This window comes from Orycteropus afer, unplaced genomic scaffold (genome assembly GCF_000298275.1).
Source record: "Orycteropus afer afer isolate SDZICR_OR568_19922 unplaced genomic scaffold, OryAfe1.0 scaffold00202, whole genome shotgun sequence".
NCBI classification, from domain to species: Eukaryota; Metazoa; Chordata; class Mammalia; order Tubulidentata; family Orycteropodidae; genus Orycteropus; species Orycteropus afer.
Genome location: NW_006921789.1, coordinates 5,576,067 through 5,599,385, shown reverse-complemented (window position 1 = coordinate 5,599,385; position 23,319 = coordinate 5,576,067). Strand labels below are relative to the sequence as shown.

The 23,319-nt window shown below is 40.0% G+C and overlaps 1 protein-coding gene across 1 annotated transcript in view; it reads right to left on the bottom strand.

Annotated features, from left to right (window-relative positions):
* The window catches only part of NCEH1 (neutral cholesterol ester hydrolase 1), a 97,715-nt gene that overhangs the window by 3,340 nt on the left and 71,056 nt on the right, over positions 1-23,319 (bottom strand). The window contains exons 2-3 of the mRNA XM_007948104.2: positions 16,852-17,080; positions 14,830-14,899 (exon numbers count right to left, since the gene is read on the bottom strand). Of these exons, the coding sequence (XP_007946295.1) occupies positions 14,830-14,899; positions 16,852-17,080 (299 nt within the window). The remainder of the gene's footprint in view (positions 1-14,829; positions 14,900-16,851; positions 17,081-23,319) is intronic.

Sequence of the window (23,319 nt, the reverse complement as noted above, 5' to 3'; positions counted from 1 at the left end):
GGAAGGAAGGTTGGGCATTCCTACTATCGTAGTGATACTGCCTTGGAAACCCAAGGAGGGGTCACGATGAGTTGTGGCCGACTCGATGGCAAATAACAACAACAGCTACAATAAGTTATAGAATTTCATTTTTGGAAGTCACTGTTTCATTCACAACACCTCTTGGCCACATCAATCACTCCATTCTCTGATGTTTAATGTACCCATACAGTATTCTTCACAATTTGTTTGATAAATATAATCAAATTATATACTCCATTGAAGAAATCCACACCAGCCTCACATTAAACCCAAGCAATGCACTCATTCATTGGAGGATGAAACTAAAAGGGCAGTTTTTAACCAAGTGTGTCAAGTGTATGGGCCCTCCAGGCGTTAACACTTCCTGGGGCTCCTCCTATCACTCTAGTTTTCAGGATCAGCATCCCTTTGGGGGATACCCTTTAGAGTCCCAAAGAACCCTCGTTTATCAAATCCTCTGTCCATAAATTTGCCCTACATCTCCATATTGACAATCCCGACTTGGCATGCCCTCTTGTTCTCCACCCTCCTCCCTTGCTTATTAATTCTCACTCATGTTTTAACCTGGATCAACCAAATACTTCCGTAAGACTTCGGTTGCAGGAAATACTTCACAGCATGTACAACACAACAAATCTGTTCAGGAAAATAAACCTTTGGAATTAACCTGTATCTGTGAACTATCCAGGCAGACTTTCTTGACTATAACCCCACCTACCTTCTGGGGTTGAGCTGGCTACTATTTCTTGATACTTTTTTAAGGAATGATCATGCATTCAAGAAAATTTTATCAAGTATTAACATGTCTTCATTTTGCAAATGAAGAAATGAGGTACAGGAAAGTTACTTGCTTTGTAACATAAATAAAATACATATCAAAACAAAGCAGGATCAAAATTAATTACTTAACCAAAACTCTAACAAGAGTTTTAAGACTCTGGTCTTTTTCTTTCTGTTTATAATTACCATATTTGTTACCTGGAGTCATTTTTTCCTAAGGCCATTTATTTCCTCCATCTAAAATCCAGCTAGCTGATTAAACATCTTGACATGCAGTGCAGATATAATCAAATGAACAAATATTTGTGAAATACTTTGATAAGTAGTGAATGTAGATGTGGTCTTTCATGAATTAATAAATTTTGAAAATCTAAATGCAATAAGAAATTCCTTAAATGGTTTACCTTATAGCAGATAAAATGAACTTTCTAATTTATTACTTTCCCATCTGTGGTGATCAGTTAATCATCCAAAGTGATTTTCACTGTCTTAAAGTTGCTTCCATTGGTTAAAGGGGGAAAGGAGTAGGATTGCATGACTTTGTCCACTAGGTGGAGTCATCGCACAGGATTCCATTTACCCCCAGTTCTTGGACCAGGCCTGTTTTTTTTCAATTTCAGAATTACCAGGTTCAATTTCTAGTTCTCTTAATGAATTAAAAATAAATGCACTTCTCATTGTAATTTCTATTTAGCACTCTTCCTTTTGATATTTTAGCAATTAGACCTCATAATTCAATATTAGAGACATTTATGCTAATACCTAATTCTTGGTTTTTCTGTATATTTTACCCCAACATATTTCCACCAAGTTGGACTGTCAGTCCCTTTATACTTCAGAGCTCAAATATCAATACATTTTAACTGAACTTTTAAGAAAAAAATGTAGTTCATGACTCAAGTTGTGAAAATAAAAGCTTTTTTTTTTAGGTAAGTAATAGCCTCACATAGGAGCTCTGGTAGAATAGTGGCTAAGGCACTTGACTGCTAACCAGAAGGCTGGTGGTTCAAACCCACCGGCCACTCCTCGGAAGGAAGATGGGGCAATCTACTTCCGTAGTGATACTGCCTCGGAAACCCAAGGAGGGGTCGCTATGAGTCGGGGCCGACTGGATGGCACATAACAACAACAACAACAATAGCCTCACATATCATGGTAAACTGTCTTCCCTGGTTGCCCAGGAAGCCAGAACATATTCCCATTTGTACACATACTTGAATTAAATTGAGGTTTTAGATGCTGTTTCTGAAAAAGTCTCAGTGACTTTGAATCAAGGATATGGGTAACCTAAAAGAACAGCTTTCTGCCTCATATCTTATCAATTAATAATTAGCTCAGCTTACAGAGTAAACATGCTTAAAACAAACAGGTTATGATGCAAAAGTGTTTCTGGCACCCTTCAAGACATATACACTTGTGGTGGTTATGTTTGTGTGTCAACATGCCTGGGCCTGGTTGAGTGGCTGGGCAGCTGGTGTTAAGTTATTCCCCATGATGAGACTGGCAATCAACTCCATGGTGGGATCTACCACAAGCAGATGAGTAGCTGTTTTGGGTATGTGGTTTGCTTCCTGTATATAAGAAGCAGCTTTGGGAATGGTCTCTAGCTTATGGCACGCTTGGACCCTGTATGTAGCCATGTTGTTCAGTAGCCTGCCATGCTCTGCTGACCTTGGGACTTACAAATAACTTAAATTAATGGCCTGCCGTGTGGTTTGGTAACATCGGGTCTGTGCCTTTTTATCTGTTGACCTTGGGTTTGTCAGCCTCAGCTGTCTGAGTGAAGAAACGCTTCTAGATCCAGTGGGCCGGGAGCAGGAGGCATAGCTGGACCCCAAGGTTGAGGGGCCTTCATCCAGCCCCTAGAGCCTGGCACTTTGAACTTGGACTGAAAGCCTCCAAATTGTGAGAGAATAAACTCCTGTTTGTTAAGGCCATCCTATTTGTGGTATATTCTTGCTTTAGCGGCACTAGGTAACCAGAAAAAACACTCATCTTTGTTCAAGACATAAACTTTCTCCAGGTTTATTCAATAAAGCAGGATATTATTTTTTGTAGACTGGAGAATATTATACAACTAGATATTTTTTAGATCACCTGGTATAAGATGAATGTTGAGAGTAGCTTGAAATCAACCTGAGATTTATAATTAAAGTTTGTTATAGACACAAAAAATTGAGAATCAGAAGGAAATTTCTGGATAGTACAGCCAAAGAAAGCATACATATATATTTATGTATGTATTTGCTTTCTATTGCTTGTGCTCAAAGCTATGTTCCTGCAAAGTACTGAAAGAGTATTCTTTTTTTTTAAGTTCACAAATGGTTGACCTTATAGCAAACATTATTTAAATTTCTCCAACTCACTCATAAAGGAGCTCTGATGGTGTAGTCGTAAGGCATTTGGCTGTTAACCAAAAGGTTGGTGTTTCCTCAGGGAGTCTGCTTCTGTAATGACTTACAGCCTTGGAAACCAATGCGGAGGGGTGGTCTATGAGTTGGAACCAACTCGATGATGGTGAGTTTGGTTTTAACTTACCAAGAGCAGAGAAAACCCTGCAAAGCCAGCTAGACTGCTGGTCTTTCTTATCGTGCATACCTTCTAAAACCCAAAAATCAAACCTATTACCCACAAATTAATTCCGACTGGCCCCATAGATTTCCAAGGCTGTAAATCTTTACAGAAGTAGTCTGTCATATCTTTCTTCCATGGAGAGACTGGTGGGCTTGAACCGCTAACTTTTCAGTTACCAGTTGAGCATTTAACCACTGTACCATCAGGGCTCCTTACCTTCTACTAGAGGAACAAAATTTGGTGCAAACTCAGGCATGAGGTTTAATCAATTGAATAAATGTGCATACTATATAAAAATGATTGTATTCCTGCTGGGTGAGGCACCTCACCAGGTGCTCTATAGACTCCTTTCACTCAAATCTCAGAGTAAACCTGCGGGTTTCATTAAGGATGAGAACACAAGGCTCCAGGACCATGCATAACTTGCCATAATAGCTGGTAAGTGGAAGAGCTGGGATCTGAATTCACAAACTTTGAACCCCAGCCTTAAATATATGTAAGTATGCATCGATTAACAACTGCTGGGGAATGTCCCTCCACATATATGTCCATGGTCCCTTAAGTGTGTGTGTGTGTGTGTGTGTGTGTGTGTGTGTGTGTGGTTAAGGGAAACCAACTTTCCTTCTGTTTATTATTTCACTCTATTTGTTTTAAATACCACAAACCACCATAGTGGATGAGTAGCAGGACTCCAGGGCACATCGCAATCCCTGTAGTGCTTGCTCCTTCCTCTTCTGCCCCTCTTCCAGGCTTCATGCTTCCTCTAAGCAGACATGTAGCCTTTTACTCAGCTCAAGGCAGCACCTGCCATGCCTCCTCCACTCCTGCCTCATGCTAGGTGCCCCCAGTGTCAGCGGTTGTACATGATCAAGAAGTGGCTGCACCAACAGGGTGGTAGTAGACCCACACACACCTGTCCCCAAGGCCACCTCTCCGTGACCCCAGTGTGCTCACTCCCATCCAGACATGCACAAAGTCTGGATCTGGCTGCCCATGAAGCCACTCCCCAGCCCAAATCAGACTTTGTCTAGCAGACTTTCATAAGGTTTGACTATTATAGGCTTTACAGGGATTTAACTATGGATTGTACAGGGACTGCCTATATATAATATGTTTGTACAATGTCTAAATCACCTAAAGTTCTATTTCACAGAACAAATTGTGGACATTAAGCGAATATATATATATATATATATATACTGGCATCCAGTCAATTCTGATTCATAGGGATCCCCATTGGGTTTCCAAGGCTGTAAATCTTTAAGAAAGTGGAATGCCTCATCATCTTCCTTCCATGGAGCAGCTGATGGGTTTGAACCACCAATCTTCTGGTTAGCAGCAAAATGCCTTATCCACTATGCCACTGGAGCTCCTAACCAGAACAATAGAATTTCGAAATTGTACATTTCTGATATATCCCAGAGTATCTTGCATGAATTCAATGAGAATTTCAATATTCTCAAAACAAAAGCAGCCAGCAGTGCCCAGCACATGGTACTTTTTTTTTTCACTTTTGTATGTGTGTGTGTGTGTGTGTGTGGTTGTTGTGGAGAATATACACAGCAGGACATACATAGATTCAACAATGTCTGTATGTGCAATTCACTGACATTGATTACATTCTTCAAGTTGTATAGCCATTCTCATCCTTCTTTTCTGAATTGTTCCTCAACCATTAACATAAACTCACTGACCCCTATAGTTTCGGTCTAAATCTTTCAAGATGCTACTATCAGTATGATTCCATATAGATCAATCCATCCTGAATGATACTAGTGTTCTCAGATTGTTGTAATAATGCATTCTCCCTCGAAATAACCTAATCTACAAACTATGTGTACAGCCTTCAGCTGTGTGCAAGTACACTGGGTTCTTCTCAAACAATGCCAATTAGGTGAAAGGTGAATATGATATTTTGCAATGAAATAATACTCCCATTTCTTGTAGCAGAGAGAGATAAAGCTTTGTTTGTTTTTTTAAGTAAAAAAAAAAAAAAATTCTCCCAATAAGAGCACAATAGATTTGTTCTGGGAACAAGCTCTAGTGTTGCAGTGGTTAAGGCACTCAGCTGCTAACCAAAAGATGTGCAGTTCGAACCCACCAGCCACTCCATGGTAGAAAGATAAGGCAGTTTACTTCTGTAAAGATTATACTCTTATCTCAATTTGGATGCTACATTCTCACCAGAAATATCTGATCTATATTTAGATTTCATAAAATACACCATTGAAAAAAGTGGATTAACATACTTAGGTTGTTCTAAAGCATACTTAAAAGTTTTTTAATAACTGAATCAAGGACAAAAATAATAATTTTCCTTTAATATTCACATTCATATTGACAAAACTGCTTCTATTTTAGAATTGATTTGACTTTGAAGTAAAAGCCTATCAGTTTCAAAACTCTAAAGTTAAATAAATTCACTAACTCTTACATCAACTCAGTGTCATTAAGTTCAAAGGGGTATTATACAAGTTGACAAGCAATTCTAAATTTATTAATATCAACCAGTTTTTGCAGCCAATTTGCATAATGTTGTTGATTACAATTTTAATCTTCTGCATATTTACATTAGAATAATGTGTATTCATTTGTATTATGAAAAGTTTCAATATAAGCATAAATTCTTGTGTCTATCTAGCTAGGTCACAAAAAAAAACATTTTCTTTCCTTGGTGTAAACAAAAAAGCTTATAGCCTTGGAAACCCGATGGGGCAGTTTTACTCTGCCCTTTAGGATCACTGTGAGTTGGAATGGACTTGACAGCAACGAGTTTGTTTGTTTTACTAACCTAAAGGTTAGCAGTTCAAATGCACCAGTGGTACTGCAGAAAAAAGCCTGGCAATCTGCTTCCATAAAGATTGTTGTTGCCATGTGCCGTTGAGTCGGCCCTGACTCATAGCGACCCCTCCTTGGGTTTGCGAGGCAGAATCACTATGGAAGTAGATTGCCCAATCTTCTTTATAAAGATTAGAACTATGAAAACCTTATGGAGCAGTTCTACTCTGCAACACACATGGGGTCACCATGAGTCAGAGTCAACTTGATGGCGATGGGTTTTTGGCGACTGGACAAGAATAATATTCAAATGAACTGACAGGTATCAGGATGCTTTACCAAAATCCTAATGATTGAGTCTAGAACCGTGATCTGTTAAAGGATGTGATACTCTGATGCTTTGTTCACAGCTTAAGACTTCATAAGACATATCTCTGTAAACAGACGCCAGCTCCCAGGGCTCTCAGGGTTTATCTAAACTGCCTCCTCCCATTCAGATGCAAACCTTGCCTTTAACCTCAAGGGTAAATAGAGAACCAGAGCATTCCCCAAGGTGGCTACAAAAACCCAAACAGGCCTGGTGCCAGTTCCTTCTGGCCTCCTTTCTCTGAGTGGTGTCAGGAGCTAAAAACAGCCCCATAGGGTTCAGATGTGGGTAGTTCTAGGCTACACAATCCCACAGTGGTTTGTGGTCACAGGTGTTCAATAGCTGCAGCTGAGGCTTTTTAAAACACCAATTTCCACCCCCAAACTCTAAAAGATCATAAACCACAGTGCAGGGGCCGGTTATGTCACTAGAAAATGGAGCCAAGAACACATAAATATGTCAAAGGAGCAGCTCGTTGTTAGGTGCTGTCAAGTCGTCTCCGACTCATGAGACCTTATGTACAACAGTGCCCAGCCCTGTGCCAGCCTCACATCCCTACTATACCCGAGCCCATTGCTGCAGGCACTGTGTCAATCCATCTTGTTGAGGGCTTTCCCCTCTTTCGATGACCTTCCACTTTACCAAGGATGATATCCTTTTCCAGAGAATGATCCCTTCTGACAACAAGACCAAAGTAGGTAAGACAAAGTCTGGCCATTCTCGCTTCCAAGGAGCATTCTGGCTGCACTTCCTCCAGGACAGATCTGTTCTTTTAGCAGTCCATGGGACTTTGAGCATTCTTTGCCAACAACAAGTCGTTGGTCTTGCAAAATTCTATCATGAGATCTCCAGCGTCATTTCTATCACCAAGGCCAAATTTCCCAACTACCAGTGATTCTTCTTTGTTTCCAACTTTTGCATTCCAATCACCAATGATAATTAACACATCTTGACAGCATGTTCGGTCAATTTCAGACTGCAGAAGTTGGTAAAAATCTTCAATTTCCTCATCTTTGGCTTTGGTGGTTGGTGAGTAAATTTGAATATTAATATTCAATAATATTAATATTATTAATGATAATATCCAAAAATAAATAAATAAATAAAATTTTGAATAATAATAATAATATTAACTGGTCTTCCTTGCAGGTATATGGATATTATCCTACTACTGACATTATTGTACTTCAGGATAGATCTTGATATATTCTTCATGATAATGAATGCCACACCATTCTTCAATTTGTCATTCCCAGCATAGTAGATCATATGATCGTCTGATTTGAAATGGTCAAAACCAGTCCTTTTCAGCTCACTAATGCTTAGCATATCAATCTTTATGTGTTCCATATCATTTTTGACAGGTTCCAATTTTCTTAGATTCATACTTCATACATTTCATATTCTGGTTATTAATGGATGTTTGCAGCTGTTTCTTCTTATCTTGAGATGTACCACATCAGCAAATGGGTGTCCTGAAAGCTTTACTCTATCCACATTGTTCTGGTTACCTAGTGTCACTCTGACAAGAATATACCACAAATGGGATGGCTTTAACAAACAGGAGTTTATTCTCTCACAGTATGGGGGCTTTAACTTCGAGTTCAAAGTGCCAGGTTCTAGGGTCTGGGTGAAAGCCCCTCAACCTTGGGGTCCAGCTCTGTCTCTTGCTCCCAGCCCATTGGAGCTAGAGCCGTTTCTTCACTCAGACAGCTGCTGGCTGCTGAGGCTGCCAAGCCCAAGGTCAACAAACAAGATGGCACAGTCCCGATGTTACCAAACCACACATCAGGCCATTAATTTAAGTCCATTCTAAGTCCAAAGGTCAGCAGACATGGCAGGCTGCTGAACAACGATGGCTACATGCAGGGCCCAAGCATGCCATAAGCTAGAGACCATTCCCAAAGCTGCTTCTTATATACGGGAAGCACACCATATACCAAAAGTAGCTACTCAGCTGCTTGTGGTAGATCCCACCATGGAGTTGACTGCCAGTCTCATCATGGGGAATAACTATCACCAGCTGCCCAGCCACTCAACCAGGCCCAGCCAAGTTGACACACAAACTTAATCACTACACACATCATTAATGTTGGCTCTACCCTAAGGAGGCAGCTCTTCTCCAGTCATATTTTGAGTCCTCTTCAACCTGAAGGGCTCGTCTTCTAGCACTATATCGCACAATGTTTCAGGGCTATTCATAAAGTTTTCCAGTAATATATTAGACACTGTTTCACTGCTATTCATAAGGTTTTCACTGGCCAATTCTTTGAGAAGTGGATGGCCTCTTCCTTCTTCCGAGTCTGTCTTAGTCTGGAAGCTCTGCTGAAACCTGTCCAGCATGGGTAACCCTGCTAGAACTTAAAACACCAGTGGCATAGCCTCCAGCCTCACACTCAAGCCACCATAGTATTACAAACTGACAGACAAGTTTGTCTCCCTTAGCTGTTCCAAACTGCTCTGCTCATTTCCTTGTCTCCCCCAGCCTACTCACCTGGCCTGCCTCCAAGGTGCAAATACCTGCCTTCTGCTGCTCCCGGGGCTGGCTTACCACAGCTTGCCTCCATGCACACAAACTCCCACCATCTGCTGCTCCCAGAGTTGGCTTACTGTGGCCTGCCTCCACACAGGTAATGATTAAACCTGTTAACCAAACCCCTTGCCATCTAGTTGATCCCAACTATAGTGACCCTGTTGGATAAAACAGAACTGCCCCATAGGGTTTCCTAGGCTGTTATCTTCAGGGAAGCAGACTGCCATGTCTTTCTCCCACATGTCTGAACTGCCTTTGTTTAGTAGCTGAGAGCTTTAATAAAACAACCTACTTCTTAAATATAGGACAGTTACTGCCATCGAGTCAGATCTGACTCATAGTGACCCCTCCTTGGGTTTCCAAGGCTGTATCTCTACAGAAGTAGATTGACCAATCTTCCTTTCTAGGAGTGGCTGGCTGATTTGAACTGCCAGCCTTCTGGTTAGCAGTCAAATGCCTCAGGCACTATGCCACCAGAGCTCCCATTACTTCTTAAAAGGAGTGGCAATATTTTTGTTCCATAGTATTAAATTATTTGTGACATTGGTCTTTAAGTTTGCTTAGGTCAGCCTAAACTGAGTAAAAGATCAGTTTTGGGTGAACAGTCCTTTTATTTTTGGAAGGGAACTCCTTAAGATTTTGGTCTACCCACCCTCTAGGGTTGTCCAGATGGGGGTGATGAGTGAGGATTTCTCCACTCACAACTCTGAACAATAGCAGGAAAAGGCGCAGAGGGAAAGTCTTAGGCAGGTCACCACCATTAAACGTTGTTCAGAGTGTCTTATATTTACAATAAAATGTGTGTTGTATTGAGTCTAATAAAAGCACTGTGGTTTTGTCAGCTAGCACTCATCTAATTTTATGGATGAAAAAGATGGAGGCATAAATGGTCCTTTGCTTATAAAACTCTGCTAGCAGCAAAACTAAGATAAGCACTTCAGCTTCTTTGTTGTCTACGTTAGCAACATTCTTCTTTATATCCCTGTAAAATTTTAAATTCTCTATGTAAGGTGGAATGGGAATAGTTCTAAGGTTTCTACATGGAATCGAGAGTTTATGAGGATAGTAAAGATTTAATTAAAAGGAAAATACAATTTAAACCTGTTTTCCAAACAGAAAAAAGCAAGGTAAATACACTGTAGAATTTAATAATATTCAACTTACCCATTTTGTTATTAACATGTATTTTACCTTAAAGAGAGAAATTAAATCTTCCTATTCTCTTATGTCTTGTAGTTCTAACATTGTGTTTTATTACAGAGAATAGAAGTTAAAAGGTTACCATATTGTTGTTAAACTGCATTAAAATTTATGAATATAAAATAAGAAAGACTTCCCTCGATTATATATGGGATCTCTGGTAGCATAGTGCCTAAGGCACTTGACTGCTAACCAGAAGGCTGGTGGTTCAAACCCACCAGCCACTCCTCAGAAGGAAGGTTGGGCAATCTACTTCTGTAGTGATACTGCCTTGGAAACCCAAGGAGGGGTCACTATGAGTTGGGTCCAATTCAACCACACATGACAACAACAACAAGATTACATAGGAGCTCTCATGGTGTAGTGCCTAAGGCACTTGACTTCTAACCAGAAGGCTGGCAGTTCAAACCCATCAGCCACGCATTGGAAGGAAGACTGGGCAATCTTCTGTAGAGATACAGCTTCAGAAACCCAAGGAGAGGTTGCTGAGTCAGAACCGACTCCACAGCAGTGAGTTTGGGTTTTTTTTAGATTATATAAATAAAGATACATGCATGCATTTTTTAACTTTATTTAACAAATACTTATTATGCAAGTAATATGTAAAAGTAGCAGAGTACTGTAGAAGCCACTGACCTTTGAGCCAGCAGCAGTGACATGAACAAAGGAGTTCCAATTCCTATATCCATTTCATGGGTGTTGATTCCATTACTAGGGCTGCCCCCAAATCTTTTCAGCCTCCTTCTCAAATCATAACCTTCCTCAAGGCCACATCCTACATGAAGCAAAGCCATGGCTCCACCACCTCCTCCTATGGGCCTTGAGGACCAGGAACAGCGGGCCCTGACAGCCAGCCTGCCAGGAGAAGGTAGAATCTCAGGAGGCCAAGGTTCCACCATCCTCCTGCACACTCTCAGGATCATCCACCCTTATCTATTTTCTTCAGGCATCACAGGAAGCATAAGTCCTTTCATTAGTCTTCTCTGATACTTCACTCCCTTAATGCCTTCTCCCCTCCCTCCCAAACCCTCTTATGACATCATTTCAGACTCCCAGGATCAACTCACTTTGTCTAACTAGATTATGCACATCCTTAAGGCTAATTTCAAACATCACTTTCTTTAAGACACTTTTTCTGATCCTTCAAACAAGGTAAGATCTTACCCATCAAATGCCTACCCTATCACTTACCCTCCTACTTTCCATCACATACCACACTTAAATTTACTTATTTAAGGTTAGTTGTTTGTTTAAATCTAGATTGTAAACTCTATGAAAGCAGGAATTATGTCTGTATTACAACGCCATCAGAATTTAACATAGTAGGTGGCATATAACAGAATTCTATACGTTTTTATGGAATAAAAGAAAGAGGAGAGAGGCAAGCAATGAGAACAAATATGTTCCCAAGTTAGACTTCTGAATATACTTTCCAAGAAATGTATCACAATCATATGATGTTGACTATGTTTCAACTAGAGCATAGGTTATATGGTGTTTTGTGGGCTGGCCTGGAATCCTAACTGCCATATCTCGTTAATTCTGCAAAGAAATGTGTTGCCTGTCATTCCAAACCCACACTGATAAGTGTATTTACAAGTTGAACCTTTCTGTTCTATGGGATAGCGCACTACAGCCTGCCTAAATTTTTAGAGTATCTGACGCCTTTTATCTCAATTACTGAATCAAACTCTGAAGTCATCAATCCAACTCAAAATATATTTACTTAGCATGTGCGTTGTCAGCCTTGCCTTGTGTGCTGGGAAGCCAATGGCAGTAAGACATGATTTTTATTCCCAGTAGCTAACATTCCAGAAAACTGCTAAGCCCATTTTGCAAGTGAGACTAAGTGGCATGTCTAAAGTCACACAGTCTGTAAGTGATGGTACTTAACTGCTACACTGTGATGCCTCCCAGCTGATAAATTTCTAGTTGCTACATTAGGCACAATGGAAGGATAAGAGTAAAGCAGCCTCTTCTATGTTTCAGTACTTTAAAACAAAACCAAACTAAAAAACCACTTCTTAAATATATCTAATCCATCTCTGATAGAGTGAATGTTTTGCATGTGGAAAAGGCACAAATATTGGGGAGCCTAGGAATAGACTGTTATAGATTAAACTGTTCCAGATATGTGTTGGAATCCTAACCCCTATACCTGCAGATGTAATCCTGTTTGAAAAGAGGGTTTTCTTTGTTAGATGAATTAGAGTATATTCAAATAGGGTGAGTTCTAAATCTAGTCATTTCTGAGTTTAAAAAAAAAAAAAAAAGAGCAAATTAAACACTAAGATATGCACACACGGTGGAGGGGTTGCATGTGGTCAGGTCTGATGCCACGTGAGGACTGCCTACAAGCCAAGGAATCAAGGAATGCTCAGAACTACCTACAAGAAAGGAATCATCATAGCCAAGATCCTGATTTGAATTTTCAGCCTCCAGAACTGTGAGACTGTATTTCTGATTTTTAAAGCCACCTACTTTGGTATTTCTGTTATACCAGCACTAGGAAATTAAAACTCCATTCTTCTATGTTTTATGATAAACCTTGAGTTAGAAGAACACCTACTTGTTTTCCTTGAGGCAGATGCTAACAGGTAGAGAAGAGCAGTTAGGAAGAGCTAAGGCCAGCTACTGGGACTGAAGTCCTGGAGGGTGAGGCCTACATGGGTGAGTGGTGAATCGTGGTGGTGCTAACTCAAGCAAGCCCAACCCTCCCCCTTTTCTCAGGCCTGTGAAAAGCTGAAGTTACACAGGAAACCACTGAAGGGGCCCTGAAGCTGGTCCCACGGCACTGAGTAGTAGGGAATTGTTCTACAGCGAGGTGGCAGCTGCTTAACTGGCCCTATTTTTTCTGGCCTATGCCCAGGCTAGTTGACGCAATCTTTTACTTGAAGTTTCTTGCATTAAAAAACTGCCCTGAGAGCCCTTGCTTGTTGGAAGTCTGGCTGAGGGTCCAGGGAAGCCTGGGGAGCTGCCCAGGGTCATCTGACACTGAATCCACACTGAGGAGGCAGCCTCAGTGCCTCTTGTATGACTGTAAGGGCTTCTGTTCACAGGGTCAGAGCTGCGTGGACAACTCTGGAGACCAGCCATTGCTAGAGACCACAGAAGAAATAATTCTCTTAGATCCCAGATCTGGAGTAGGGGCAAGGAGGAGATAAGCCATGAAGGGGGAGGCGGGCAAGGGGGACAGCCGACAGACGGGGCAGAGGGAAGGAAAGTACTAGATGAGCTCAGGGTATAGACAGTGTCTGTGGTGGCCACAGCCCTGTCACTCAACATCATTAGCTTTCTCCAATACTGACTTGATACTGGATTTAAAACCCCAAATTCCCACTTCATCGCTACTAGCTATGTGACCATATGCAGGTTACTCAACTTCTTAGAGCCTCAATTTTCTCATTTATGAGGAGGATGTCAAAATATATATCTTGGAAGGCTTGTATGAGAATTAAGTGGGATTCTTCATTCATTCACTGATTCTACAAATATTCATTGAAGGCTAACTATGTGCCAGGGATGTATCTAGGGACTAATGGTTCAGCAATGAAAAAAATAGACAAAAATTCCTAAAATCCTTGCCTTCATGGAGCTGCATTGTCTATCTCTGCTCATGACAATTAAGACATAAATAAGTTAAGTATATAGTCTGTCAGATACTAATGAGGGCTTTGGAAAGAAAAAAAAGTAGAGAGAGCATAAACCAAACCCACTGCCATCATCTGTGATTCACAATGACCCTGTAAGAGTAGAACTGCCCCATAGGGTTTCCAGGGCTGTAACTCTTCACAGGAGCAGACTGCCTCGTCTTTCTCCCATGGTGTGGCTAGTGGGTTCGAACTGCTGACCTTTTGGCTAGCAGCCAATTGCCTGACCCACTGTGCCACCAGAGCTCCAGAAGGAGCATAGTTCTAATTTTAAATACTGGAGTTAAGACCTGAAAGATATGAGACAATGAATGCAAAAGCAGCCTGGCACAGAACAGGAACCATGACTTTTGAATTATTACTGTCACCACAGTTATTATAATTATTATTCTCATTCTTAGTTGACCAGAAAAGTGGCTAATTCAGAACTAGTGGAGACAGCTTAAAACATTAATATTCATACTACTACTGATGGCAGTAATAATACCTTATATCAACTAGAACTTATTGAACATTTATTACTATCCACAAGGTCCAAGTCATAGAACCTGACTCCAAGGTCATAACTTTTCCAACTCTTCTCTCGAAACCCCGATTGCCTTTTAGATTAAAAAGGCAGTAGTCAAACTTACATATTGCAGGTAACTCACTTTCAGTTAAATCCTTTTCCAAAAGTTTCCAAAACTAGTATGAAAAAATAATTAAAGAAATTATAAAGATAGTTGAAAAAATTTTAAATTATATCTGAAATATGTTTTTCTGGTTATGTGAGTGATGTTGAGCAAATCACTTCACCTCACCAGGCTTTTATTTTACACTTTATTTTATCACTTGTAAAATAAACAAACTGAACAGTTATCTAGGATCCACATAATAATAATAATAATAATAATGATTAAATGATATGACTCAGGTTAATTACTTACTCAATGGAGACAATGACAGCATTCAGTTCCTCGGCCATTGTTGTACATAGTTCATCATAATAGCTAATTTCTGAAAGAAGCCAAAGGCACGATCACTATAAAACAGGTAAGAATTTACTCTTAAATTCTGCTAATCATTCATTACTTTTAGACCTGGGCTTAAGTTATTATTAATAAAAAGAAATAATAAGATACTAAAAACCAAATGTGAACAAATGGCTTATTAATAGAGGTACATGTACAAATGCATAAGTTAAATCTGGTTTCTGATACAAAAGTTAAATCTGGTTTCTGATGAAACGCAATTACTAAAAAATAACAGGAAATGAATATTAGATTCCTTCTAACTGTGTTCTTAATTAACTAAACATTTATTTCACAATGGATTATGTTAAATGAACCAAATTAATTCTGATTTTGTAGTTCTTTCAATATATGCTTCTCAAAAACAAAAAAAATCACAGCAAATAGGCAGTTTCCTCCTTATAGCTATAAAATTTTACTTTTAACACCCCACATTTGCTATGATTTAGGAAATTCACTGATTTGAAGAATATGGTATTGTGTTTAAACCCACAGATGGCAAACTAAAATATTAGGAAGTCTTAGCATTTTCAGGAGGACACAAATGCCTGCATTGACAGAAGCAATTTTAATATGTAAAAATGTAACCCATTGGTTGTTCTTTCAATAAATCAAGAGCTAAATTGGGCCAATAGGAAGGCAGATATTTCCTTATTTATAGGCTTTCCAAGACAGTCCTAGAACCAGACATTTACTAATGGCATAGACACCTGCTCTTCCTCTGGCAGGAATTATCAGCAAAAATGCGTGAAAAGGTCAGGTTGCCTCTTGTAACGTGTGCCATCGCTTGCTGTCCTCCTGGCAATGTTTCCACCTGGCAAGTCTACCTTACTGTCCTCCTACCAGTGTCCTACCTGGCAATGTTCCAAGGCTACAGACTCAGTTTTTTCTGAGCAGAGACTGTCTTATTCACTTTCGTATAACCTTACCCTCTAAAACACATTAAGGTGACCCACAATGGTCCAGGTTTGCCCAGGTCGGTTTAAGTTTTTGCACTGAAAGTCCTGCACTCCAGAAAACTCCTCAGACTTGGGTAAACCTATGTTACTCAATGAACATCTGTTGACAGCCTGAGCAAATCAGAGAATGAAAGAATAGGTGACATTTGTACATGGTGAATATGAAAATTAGAAAAGGTTATACTTTTTGACCTTTGCTGCATTAAAAAAAATCATTGAATTAATTAACAATGAAAATAAGTTGCTATTGCATTTTAAACTTAAGGGGTGCCAAAAGCTCTGGGTTGAAGATGAGGAAGTAGCTTTATGATAGATAGGAGCAGAGATGAGATCTTTACTTCCTCTTGGGAAACTGCTTTCTCCTGGGCTGCTCCACCTGTCTGCCTGCCATTTTGAATGTGTTCGGTCATGAAAGTTATCCAGCACTGCAAAGAATATTCTTGAAATTTGCAAGACCATTTCTTTTTAAAGTTTAAATATGTACCTTTTATATATTAATCTTTGGTTTTATAAGCAGATAAAATGTTGATGTATTCAGAAATAGCTTGTTCTATTTTACAGAAAGATGTCCTCAAAATATAAGCTGACAAAAGAGTCACAGATAATTCCCATATACTGGCACAGTGAAACTTCACCTTGTTTTGGTGAAGAAAGCAATTAGCAGTGCTTTGAAATAAACTAGCCTCTGACTTAGGTCACAGGAAGTATTTTCAAAATAGTCTAATTGACTAACTAAATAAATAAAAACTTTTACCGAGGGTAACCATAAAACTTATCATTCAAACCAAGAGGATATTTTTGAGTGTGAAAAGAGGAAATTATCAATAATTTTGATAGGACAACAGGAATAACTGGGACTGTCAAGGGAAGTTGAGACAATTGGTCCCCCACTCCTTACCCAAGAAGAGAGCCAATACAATCATAAATCACCCTCAGGGCCAGTCGCAATCGCAAATAATGTGAAGGTGACCAGACGTACTTGCACTTGCCAAGGCCCAGCCTCCTCCGTGTATGTAAATAACGCTGCGTCTCAGTGGCTCTTCTGGCTTTGGAGAGCCTTCAAACACTCTGACTTCCACACCATCAAAGTCAGTGTCAGTCACCTTCACCTGAGCAGACGACCGTGCACTTTTCTTGCCGAAAGAAACGATGATAAAATTCAGGGCGAGCAGATGATGGCTTAGGCCCAGGTAGTGGATCAGGTTACTCTGCAGGATGAGGGAGGGAATAAATAGGAAGAGCACATGCTAATTTTGTCATCACAGGAGCCACACGCTTAATACTGAAATTCTTACAAGCAACTGGTACTAGACTTGAGAACTAATTGGATGCTTTCAATACAATACATTTTATTAACCTTTCACTTTTAGAACTTATTATTATGTATTTTCATACATGAGATCTTTGATTTGATCTTCAGATCAACTCTGGAAGGAAATGCGGCAAGTATCACAACATCATTAGCCCTGAGGTACCTGGGTGCTACAAATCGTTTGCATTCAGCTACTACCAAAAAGCTTATAGTTCAAATCAACCCAGAGGGGCTGTTAAAGAAAGGCCTGGTGATCTACTTCTGTAAGGTTACAGCCATTGAAAACTCTAGAGTGCACTTCTACTCTATAGGTGAGGTCACCAAGAGTCGGAATCGACTCAATGGCAACAGGTAAAAGGTAAGTATAATTAGCCCCACTTTATAGAGAAGATTTAGATTAACTGAACTTGCCTTTTTAGCTGGATAAGTGGTAGTGTTGAGACTCAAACTTAGGTTTTGTGAGTTCCAAGATTCAGTCCTTATTATTATTATTAACTTAATTAGGCATATTACAGTTCTAATATTCTGATTACATTCTAGGAGTGGAGGAAGGGTACTTTTATTTATTTATTTATTTTCCTATTTAGCTTGCATGTCTATGTATGTATCCACTCATAGATTATTGTTATTACTGTTATTGCAGGACTGTGTATATAATAGCATTTACCTCTGTGGCTTTTAATTCTTGTACTCCTCCCAGTATCTTCCTTGGCCTTTGAGAGTAGAAGAATGAAATGAGTGTGTGAGAAGGAAGGAGCACAGTCAACTGATAGCTACAGGCTCTGGTATTAAGAAGCAAACCAGCTCAGGCAGAGCCAGGAGCTTTCAGAATTGTAGAAAGAATTTACAGCCTGAAGTCTCTTCTTCCTCTGACCCCTAAGGACACTGAGCTCTACATCAAGGGCTCACAAGAAGTTAGTTGGAAGGAGCTCTGGTGATGCAGTGGTTAAGCACTTAGCTGCTTAACTAGAAAGAAACTTAAAGAGAGGAGACTTAAGTTGTTCACCTAACACAGACCCTATGGAATTTATTCTCTTCTTTTCATTTCTTATACAAGCCCTTCCTATTGAGTACCATAAAAATGATCTCTCTGTGAGATTTAATGGCCATGCTTCAAAAACAGAGAATTTGGAGCAGTCTGCGAGCCAGCAATTAATCAAACTAGAAAAGCCAAGAAGCATCAGAGTGATTGGACACTCTCTTGGGACAAGTGCATAAACTTAGATACTGCATCTCCTAAACCAAAACCAAAACCAAAACAAAAACTCACTGCCATCAATTCGTATCTTACTCATAGTGACCCCTCCTTGGGTTTCCGAGGTGGCATCACTACGGAAGTAGATTGCCCAATCTTCCTTCTGAGGAGTGGGTGGTGGATTTGAACTGCCAGCCTTCAGGTTAGCAGTCAAATGGCTTAGGCACTATGCTACCAGAGCTCCCCTGTATCTCTTAGTGGCTCTCAAACCTCAAGAAGGGGAATAGCTGGAGGGAACAGTGCTCTTTTGTAGACAGAAACAGAGAACATTGATGACTAGTGAAATAGTCAATAGCATTGTAAGATATAGGAATCAATGTTACTAGCAGAACACAGGTATGGATTGAATTGTGTCCCCTCAACAAACATGCCCAATACTGGTTAGGCTATGATTCTTAGTATCATGTAATTATCCTCTGTTTTGTGATCTGATGTAATTATCAAAGCAGGCCAGGCCAGCCTAAGAGGCCCAAGGAGATAAGGAGATGAGAGGCCCAGGAACCAGGTAGAGACAAGGAGCTTGGGAAGCAGAACTGCCTCAGTCTCAAAGGGTAGGGCCACAACCTCTGGAGTCTCAAACAGTCAATCCAAGGCCTGTTGGGTTTCAAAAGGTGGGGCCATGGCCTCTTATGTTTCAAAGCAACAGATCTCACCAACTCGATTCTGGTATATGGGGCTGCCATTCACAAGTGCCAAGGGGATGGGGTCAAATCTGCTGCCCAAAGCTGAGTGGGGGCAGGGAAGGGGGCTTGCTGCCATGCCCAAGGGGCAGAAGAATGGGGCCTGCCAGGACCAAGGAGCTGAGGCTGCTACTCAGTTGGACTTGGAGAATGGGGCCGCCCAAAGCTGAGGAAGCAGAGTTGCCACCCCAGTGGGGCTGGAAGACAGAACTGAAGCCCAGAGTGTAGCCACCACCCAGTCTGGAGGACAGGGCCATTGCCTAGGTGGTCTCAGAGAAGAGAGGATTATTTTCAAGTCTCAATAGCTAATGTAAATATTCTGCTGGTTTTTGAGTTGCTTGGTGGTCATTATTGCTTCTTTCCCTCCAATTTCTCCCATTGGTAATGGAAATGTCTAACTTGTGCATATTCTACCATTGTACCTTGGAAGCAGATAACTTGTATGCTAGATACACAGATGAAGAGGAATTTTGCTCCAGGAGATTTCAGACTTAGAATTGATTTAATACTTTTGGGATGATAGGATAGGGTGAATGTGTTTTACATATGGCAAGGACATGAATTTTTGGGAGCCAAAAGGTAGAATATTATGGATTGAATTGTGTCCCCCTAAAACATGTGTCAACTTGGCTAGGCCATGATTCCCAGTATTATGTAATTATCCTCCATTTTGTGATCTGATGTAATTATCCTATATGTTGTAAATTCTAACCTCTATGATGTTAATGAGGCAGGATAGAAGCTGCAGGATTAGGTTGTATCTTGAGTCAATGTCTTTTGAGATATCAGAGATTAAACTAGTAAACTGAGATCAGATGGATCTCCTATCACCAAGAAAGCAAGCCAGAAGCAGAGTGTGTCTTTTGGACCCAAGGTCCCTGTGCTGAGAAACTCCTAGGGGAAGATTGATGACAAGGACCTTCCCCCCGAGCTTGCACAGAGAGAAAGCCTTCTCCTGTAGCTGGTGCCCTGAATTTGGACTTCTAGCCTCCTGAACAGTGACAGAATTTATTACTATTTCCTAAAGCCATCCACCTGATATTTTTGTTATAGTAGAACTACATAACTTAGACAACAGGACAATATAATTTCTGTGATATACCATAAGGCAGCTTCCCAGACTACACACAGAGAAAACAAGTGTACCCTGAATAGGTACAGGTAGGAGGCAGTATTGATCCTCTCCGTTCTTAGGCAGCCAAGCCCCTGAGCCATTTATTCTAGCATGCTGCATAAATATTATTATTGTATACATATGCTCTATCATGAAAAGGGTTGGCAAGCACTGCATTATAAAGCCATTAGCAAGTATTCATAAGACACAATAACAACAAGAGGCAATTAATCTAACCATGAACAGTCATTTTGGTTATGTTATTAATATTCATTTTTTTAGCAAGTATAAGCAGCCCAGAGTAAATGAGTATTAATAAGATAATTCAACTTCTATATACGCCCTCATATCAATTGCCCAATTTGCTGAAAAAAATGGAAATAACCTTAATATTCTTGATATAAAATAAACGCACACACACACACACACACACAGAGAAGATTCTAACCACTGATTTAAGTACTTCACCAAAGTAGGAAAAGGCAATCATCATTTGAGTTTTGTGGCAAAATGTCAATTTAACCTGGGTAATATCATGCTCTATCAGGTCATAGCTAAGAATCACTGTGTTCACCAAAATTTCTAGAGCAGACAGAATAAACCTTTGCCAAAACCATGATCATTAGTAAAGACCACACAGTACTGATTCCATTTCTCACTGGACAAGTAGTTTAGTCCAAACCCAAACCCACTGCCACGGAGTCAATTCTGATTCATAGTGACCTTATCGGATTGTACAGAACTGCCTCACAGAATTTTCAAAGCTGTAAGGTTTATGGAAGCAGACTTGACACATCTTTCTTCCACAGAGTAGCTGCTGTATTCACAAAGTGCCAACCTTTCAGTTCGCAGTTGAGTACTTAACCACTGTGCCACCAGGACTCCTATACGCTTTAAAGACTGGTTGCAAAGTTGCCCCCCAAGGCTTGGTTCTACAACACAGAGCACCTCATGTTATGACTGAACAGTTAATCCATGGGAAGTGCTGAGAGCAGCAGCTGGCACCAAGCAAGAACTCAATAAAGATTAGCTATCATTCCATGCTTTCCCATGAAGAAATTCCTGTCATTTGTAGTGTTGGGGAGCCCTGGTAGCACTTGCAGCCAAAAGGTTGGTGGTTCGAACTTACCAGCCACTCTGTGGGAGAGATGTGGCAGTCTGCTTCGGAAACTCTATGGGGCAGTTCTACTCTGTGCTAAAGGGTCACTTTGAGTCAGAATTGACTCCACAGCAATAAGTTTGAGTTATTATTATTATTATCATGCATTGTTTATCATGGTGATAGAGGAGAGAGGGCAGAAATATTTGTTAGGAAAGGGGCAGTTTGTTTATAAAGAAAAAAGAGTGAAGCAGACAGGAGTAAGAAAGGATAGGCAATTGAGTGGGAAGAGAATGCAAAAAGTATCTAAAAGAAAAACCGTGCTAGTGTTTGTAAATAGATATATACACACATACACACCCATGTTCATTGAAGAACTATTCATAACAGCAGAAAGATGGAAACAACCTAAATATCCATCAATGGGTAAACAAATTATGGTACATATGCACTATGGTACACAATGTTAAAGAACAATGAGGAATCTTGAAACATCTCATAACATGGATGAATCTACAGGACATTATGCTGAGTGAAATTAGTCAATCACAAAAGGGCAAATACTGTTTGAGACTCCTTTTGTAAGAAGTCAATAAAAGGTTTTCACACAAAAAGAAATATTCTTTGATGGTTACCAGGGGGGGAAGGTAATATCAGACAGTGTTTCATGCATTCATAAGTTTTTCACTGGCCAATTCTTTGAGAAGTGGATGGCTCCTTCCTTCTCCTGAGTCTGTCTTAGTCTGGAAGCTCCACTGAAATCTGTCCACCATGAGTGACCCTGCTGGTATTTGAAATACTGGTGGCACAGCCTCTAGCCTCACAGCAACACGCAAGTCACCACAGTACAAAAACCTGACAGACGAGTTTTCTTTATGTTCTCTACATAAAGTTTAGAACAGTCTGTTCTATCTTATGTTTCCAACATAAAGAAAACAAAAATCCTCACAACTGGGCCAATAAGCAGCATCATGATAAATGGAGAAAAGATTGAATTTGTCAAGAAATTCATATTACTTGGTTCTACAACCAACACCAATGGAAGCAACAGTCAAGAAATAGACAACATATTTGCACTGGGCAAATGTGCTGCAAAAGACCTCTTTAAAGGGCTGAAGAGAAAAGATGTCTCTCTGAAGACTAAGGTGTACCAGCCCAAGTCATGGTGTTTGCAATAGTCTCATATGCATGTGAAAGCTGGACAAGAATAAGGAAGACTGAAGAAGAATTGATGCTTTTTTTTTTTTAATGCATTTTATTGAGATATAATTTATGTACAGTGAAATACACAAAACTAAAGTGACATGCTTCAATTTTTTTTTTTTTTTTTGGTGGTGTCCCACCCCTCCCCTCCCACCGCTGGCAACCAACAAAGAAAGTTTCCCTCCATATACAAACCTTTCCTTGAGCCTCCACAACAATGAACTAATATTATATTTGTCCTTCTGTGGTTGACTTATTTCACTCAGCATAACGTCCTCCAAGTTCATCCATATTATGTGGTGTTTTGCAGGCTTTACATTATTCTTTAGTGCTGCATAACATTCCATTATGTGTATGTACCATAGTTTGGTCATCCACTCTTCCACTATAAATCTTAGAGATATGTCCCTTGCCAGATATGTAATTACAGGCAAATATGAATTTGTTGCTGTCATATTTGTTATGTGCTTTTTTGTGGTATTGATTTCTTCATTCCATATAATTTTCTGCTGAGCTTGTTTTGTTTATGAATCATGTTATCACTTCCTTCATTGCTATTGTTTTAGTGCTTGCTAAATATTTATGCTGGTCCTCTTTTTTATGTGAAGGTTTATCATTTTTCTTTGAGGTTACCCTGTGATTTCTAGTTTTCTTCCCAAGTTTAGAACAGTCCATTCTATCTTGTAGTTGTCTTGACTTCCCTACCATCTAGAAGTTCTGTAACAACAGTTTTTTTTTTTTCCCCCTGGGTTGGTTTCTGGGTTGTATCATCATGTGTGTTACT